Source organism: Sinocyclocheilus rhinocerous, unplaced genomic scaffold (genome assembly GCF_001515625.1).
Source record: "Sinocyclocheilus rhinocerous isolate Xijiao unplaced genomic scaffold, SAMN03320098_v1.1 scaffold1210, whole genome shotgun sequence".
NCBI classification, from domain to species: domain Eukaryota; kingdom Metazoa; phylum Chordata; class Actinopteri; order Cypriniformes; family Cyprinidae; genus Sinocyclocheilus; species Sinocyclocheilus rhinocerous.
The window spans coordinates 203983-209878 of record NW_015666175.1 but is presented as its reverse complement, the minus strand read 5'-3'; the positions used below and the strand labels follow the sequence as shown (position 1 = coordinate 209878).

Here is a 5896-nt window from a genome sequence, read left to right as displayed (position 1 = left end):
AGTGTACTAGTAGTATACTTGTAAGTGTACTATTTCAATACTCCTTGGGACTAAATTGGCCCACTTTCTAGTATATAAAAGTATACTTTAAGTATAACAGTAGTAAACTTTAACTAGTTTACAACAATATTTTTAGCTTGTACTGCAACTATACTAAAAGTGAACTTATATGAATACTGATAGTTTTCTAATTACATACTTGTAGTAGCATTTTTAGTACACTTTGTAGTCTCAGTAAACTACTAGATTAGTAGTTTTATACTGCAAGTATACTCGTAAGTTTTCTTTAAGTGAATACCGTATAACAATGAAAACACGGATTCTAGGAGCACAATTATAGCTCAAATATATTTATACTTTTACTAAGTATAAGTCAAGTATACTTAAATGTCATTTTAAGTATATTTCTGATAAGTACATAAAGCCCATGTCTGACAAGTACATAAAATTAGACTGAAAGTACTCCATACCGAGATGTCCGCCAGGCAGCCTGAGATCCGTGCAGCTACCGTTGGATCATCTGGTTGAAATGAGAGATAGAGCTGTGTGCTTTACATTTAAATTAGCTTTTTTGACCCTCTCAAGTATAGCTACACCTTTATGTGTAATTCCATAATTACATATAGTCAATGGATACAGCTGACTGTACAAGCATTTATGGTAAACTAAATGTAAGTTAATGTCACTTCTGTTGAAACATGTATGTATGTAAATATATCTGTAATTACACATTTGCAATGATAAAGTTGCGATTTACATTTACAGTACATTTAAAATAGCCTATATTGACTTTAAATGTAATATCAAATAACACTTAAAAATATAATAAAGAAATTTAAATGTGCTTTAGAATAATACTCAACACATCAAAATAAGTGTACTTAAAAGACTTTTAATATAGATATCGATTTAAAATATTCTTTAAAGTAAAGCTTTTAGTTTCACATGACTACAAAGTGGACTTTTTTAAAATATACTTCACTGAACAATGGTACACTTAGGCTAATTCTCTTTATAAACAGTCATGAAAGTGTACTCGTGCTTTTATGTAGCCTAATTAGCATATCATCTGCAAGTAGTTTTGTTTACTATATTCTTATATAAATATACTTTTAAGATTGTTTTATTTTATTTTATATTTTAACATTAACAGAACAATATAGGCTAACATAAGTACACAGACTGAGACATTCCTATTATTCATTTCATTCTACAACAGATAAACAAAACGCCAAACAAGAAAAAATAAATAAATAAATAAATAAAATAAAATAAAATATAAAATAAAATAAAATAAAATAAAATAAAATAAAATAAAATAAAATAAAATAAAATAAAATAAAATACGCTGTACATTCACTCCCCCCACCTACAATCCCTGCCGGTACGAGACTCGAACCCACAACCTTTGGGTTATGAGTCCGACTCTCTAACCATTAGGCCACAACTTCCCCATTGATTGACGTGATTTAAAGAGGGGGGCGGGGCATAGATACGTCTATGAAGAGGGGTTAATGATCAAACTTGAAATGACAGAAATAACAGGTAGAAGTTATAATTGGATTAAAGATTTTTTGTTTGAGAGATTTATTCAGGTTAGAATTGGGAAAGTCTTATCTGGAAGATATATGGTCGAAAATGGTACCCCCCAGGGCAGCATCATAAGTCCAATACTCTTTTCAATTATGATAAATTATGTATTTTCTCAAGTTTTTGCTGATAACGGGGGATTGTGGAAACGGGGAAGGAATATAAATCATATTATAGGAAAGATACAAGAGGCAATTGAAGTAGTAGAAAAACGGTCATATGCATGGCGATTCAGGTTTTCAGTATAGATAAAACAAAAACATTTATGTTCACTAGGAAAAGAGGAATTGACACACAGATAATATGGGCAAACTATTGAACAAGTTAAAGCTTTTAAGTTTCTGGGTGTGTGGTTTGATGCAAAATTAACATAGAACGAACATATTCAAAAGATTGACACTAAATGTAAAAAAGATTTTAAATGTGATGAGATGTCTAAGGAGGAACAGAGTGGGGAGCGAGTCTCTTCAGGTTGAAGTGGGTGAAATGCCGTTACAAATCAGACGAAATCAGTTAATGATGAACTACTGCGTAAATCGTCAAGGTCATTCAGAAGACCGCCATCCAACAGTAGGCTGGCACACGAGATGCAATGACGATGTGTCATTGCATTATAATGTTTTTGTTAGCCTATCCAGTTGAAGCCACTAGATGCAGATGCTGCTGCGTTGTTAATTACAAATATTGTGGGAAAAGAGAACATCAATGCGGAGAAGATCTTGTTTACGTCAAAACTGAAACCAAGCCGTTCACACAGAACACATATTTTGCGCATTTTCTAGAAGGACATCTATCAGCGTTGCACTCGCGTCTCGCACAAAAGAGCCGCATGTTTAGAAAGTCATGTAAAATGAATGCAAGTTTAACTTTGAAAAAACATATCTCTCTATATATATATGGATACCAGCTCATAGCGGATAAAGGGTAATGAAAAGGTTGATGGATTAGCAAAACAGGCATTGGAAAACGAGGATATCATGAATATCTCACTTAGTAAATATGAAGCAAAAGCAGTAATTAAAGCATTTGGAGTGGCAACATAAATGGGATACAGGAAATACAGGACGTCAACTTTATGAAATACAGCGAGAAGTAGGAGTCGTGAGAATAACTAAAAGAAGCACCAAAGAGGAAAATATTCTAACAAGATTAAAGGTTGGGCATACTATGCTGAATAAAACCTTAAAAATAATAAATACACATCCAACAGGATTATGTGAGCACTGTGGAATGGAGGAATCAGTAGAACATGTTATTGTTATACACATGTACATGTTAACGTGTTTGTCAAAAGTATACTAATGAACGAGCAACAATGAAGAATGAACTTAGAATATGGGAGTGGATAACCTAAAGCGTAAAAATATATTTACTTATGGACTAGAGAGTTTATTTTTGTATCTTAAGAGAACAGAGCTGATTAAGATAATTTAGAGGGAACATTTTTATTGAGGTAAAGAATGTGTTTTTTTTTCTTTTCTTTTTTTTTGTTCTTGTCCTCTCATTATGAAAGTGTAAACGCTGGTTCACCCTCCAATACAGTAGGTGGCGATAATGCACCTTAACATTGGTGCTACCCGCCATAAAACCGAAGAAGAAGATACGTCTATGGGGGTGGGGGCTTTTGTTTTGACGGCGATGTGGCCCGGAAGTGCTTTATTCACATTGCCAACATTACACTCTGCTAGTTGGCTAATGGCTATCAGTGTCGGTCGATACTGCGGAATAGGTGGCAAACTAAATGGGTTTACCGCGACAAAACAATGTCGCCTATTTAGGAATCACAATGCCATTAATCGCAGCCTGAGATCAGAGAAGTAGACTATGACAGACATTCACAAATCTGTTGAGTTATATGTTTACTCGCAGACCGATTGTTATGATTTTAGCTAAGCGTGACGTGATCCTGTGTGATTAAAGTTGAGCAACAGCGTTCAGATAATCGACCAGGTCAGTGTACCAAGAACTCCAAACCGACTCTGCAGCAGATCAGTTCGTGTTTAATCGTGTGATTTGTAAGGATAGATACATACAACTGACTAGCTAACCGGCTAATACACCAATCCAAGTAAGAAGTGTCTGCTGGCACCAGACATCGGCCGATTGTAACGTTACAGGATTTGTTGTTAAACTCTAAAGTGATCCTCGAACTGAAACAGCGGTGTATCTTGATCTGAAATGGATGACTTCAGCTCCATCAGTCTGCTGTCTCTGGCTATGCTAGTCGGCTGCTATGTGGCTGGAACTATTCCCCTAGCTGTCAACTTCTCTGAGGTGAGTCTTAACGTGAGTTGAACATGTCTCCAGTAACGTTAGTTTATTTAGGACAGGTGTGTATAGTGTTCAGACCTTGAGAGCTCTCTAGGGAAATAACTGTGTGTCTGAGAAGATAAGTTTAGTCGTCCATCATGTGCAGCGCTGAGGTCCTCAGGAGCAGGACTGAGATATACATGAAGTTTGAGCTCCAAAAATGTGAGCACTCTTGATTTAAACTACCAAATAGTTTTAAAAGTTTAAATGTTGAATGTGATGTCAACTGTAAGTTTATACTGTAGACACACCATGTTTAACTTGCCACCTACGTTGTATTTATTTAAAACAGATTTGTCACGGAACTGCTTTAAAAAACGGTTCAGATTGATTTTCTGGACAAGCCAGCTACGTTTTATGAGCCATCAAAACATGTTTTAGTGACTAAAGCAGAAAAGTGGAAGGTCTTAAAATTCTGAACATGCCTGTCTGAATACCATAAATATTATTTTTCCTAAGTTTGCATGCCCGTGACTCTAAAAGTATAAAATATATTTTAATATCCTTCTAGATTCTCATTCTTAATAAACTTTCCTTTTGAAATCTTAATTTTCAAGGCCCCATATAGTTCATTCCCATAGATATGGAGATTTCAAAGCAGCCCGGTGTTTAAATGGTTGAATTTGACCCATTTTCAGTGATTGAAAACCAAATGTGGTTCACTTTGCATACAGCTGATACTTACTGCATTTGAAAGAGGAATGTTTGAAGAATAATGTTTAAACTAGAAATGCATCTTGTTTCCTTCTATCAAAATAATTGCATAATACAACTCTTTGCGTACCAAATATCTACTGAAAATGGTTAAGTTGAGGCACATTAACCTACTCTCAAAGGTGTATTTATAAGACTCAATATTTGAATCAGTTTTATGGATATTTGGAAGATGGGATTTTGTTCATTTTAACCGCTTCTGAAGCTACCAAGAGTTCAAATACAGAGTATTGTAACTACACGTTACCACATTGACATCCCGATATCTTTGAGACTGAACTATATAGGGCCTTAAAAATGAAGACTCCAAAAGAAAAAAAAAATAAGAAGAACAAGAATCTAAAATGACATTAAGATATCTTTAACACTTCTTGAATTATTAGGGCCTTTCGCAGGCAGGCACAGCACTCATTTCAGCATGTGTTTGTGTTTGTGTGTGCGTCACACTCATAGCATGTGCCTATAAAGTGCGCTATATCGAACATTTTTTCTATCGTTATCAAAGAAGGTGTACCGTCGATAAATATCGATACTGTTTTATCGCCCAGGCCTATGCTGATTAGGGCTGAAAAGATTAGTCGACATTATCGACAACGTTGACAATAAAAAATTGTCGACAAATATTTTTGTTGTCGAATAGTCGTTTGATCTCATATGGCCTAATGTAAGAGCCTGCAATAACGCGGTTTGACCAGTGTGGCGCTGTAGCGCAAGACTGTAATTCAGCTCTCCTGATGCAATTCAAGAGAAGAAGACCGCTTCAGTTCAGAGCAAACGCAGCCGAACCTGAGGCTGCTGAGCAGCGTTTGGATGAATATGTAAATATAGACTGTGCGCTTTCCTCTCAATAACGAAATAAACACAACAGAAACGGACAGCGATGAGAAAGCAGCAGTTTAAAACGCATCTGAGAACAGCGATGTGGAAGTTTGCAGGAGCTCTGCAGTTCGGTACTACAGTAAAGTCCAGTCACGTCACGTTTATTTATATAGTACCGTATTGTCCCGAATATAAGACGATGTTTTTCCAATACGGTACTTTATGCAATAGATAGCCTTAAATCAAGCAGCTTTACAGTATTACACATGAAAAACTAGAGTCAGTGTCGCTTTCAGTTAGAATTACAACTTGATTTTTTGTGATAAAGCAGCTCTCCAGTGTGGAGCTAGCTAATGATGAAATCTTTTTATTAGTGGGGGAAAAAACATTTCATTAAAGTTATAGTTTGGTTTGTAGAGATCAAAGCTTGATCTAGCTCAGGACTTTTTTTATTATCATAACC

General features: G+C 35.4%; 1 protein-coding gene across 1 annotated transcript in view; it reads left to right on the top strand.

Annotated features, from left to right (window-relative positions):
• The first annotated feature begins 3243 nt into the window (after positions 1 to 3243).
• Positions 3244 to 5896, top strand: part of slc39a9 (solute carrier family 39 member 9) — a 15117-nt gene continuing 12464 nt past the window's right edge. Inside the window, exon 1 of the mRNA XM_016543213.1 lies at positions 3244 to 3864. Coding sequence (XP_016398699.1) covers positions 3769 to 3864 — 96 coding nt within the window. The 5' untranslated portion in view covers positions 3244 to 3768. The remainder of the gene's footprint in view (positions 3865 to 5896) is intronic.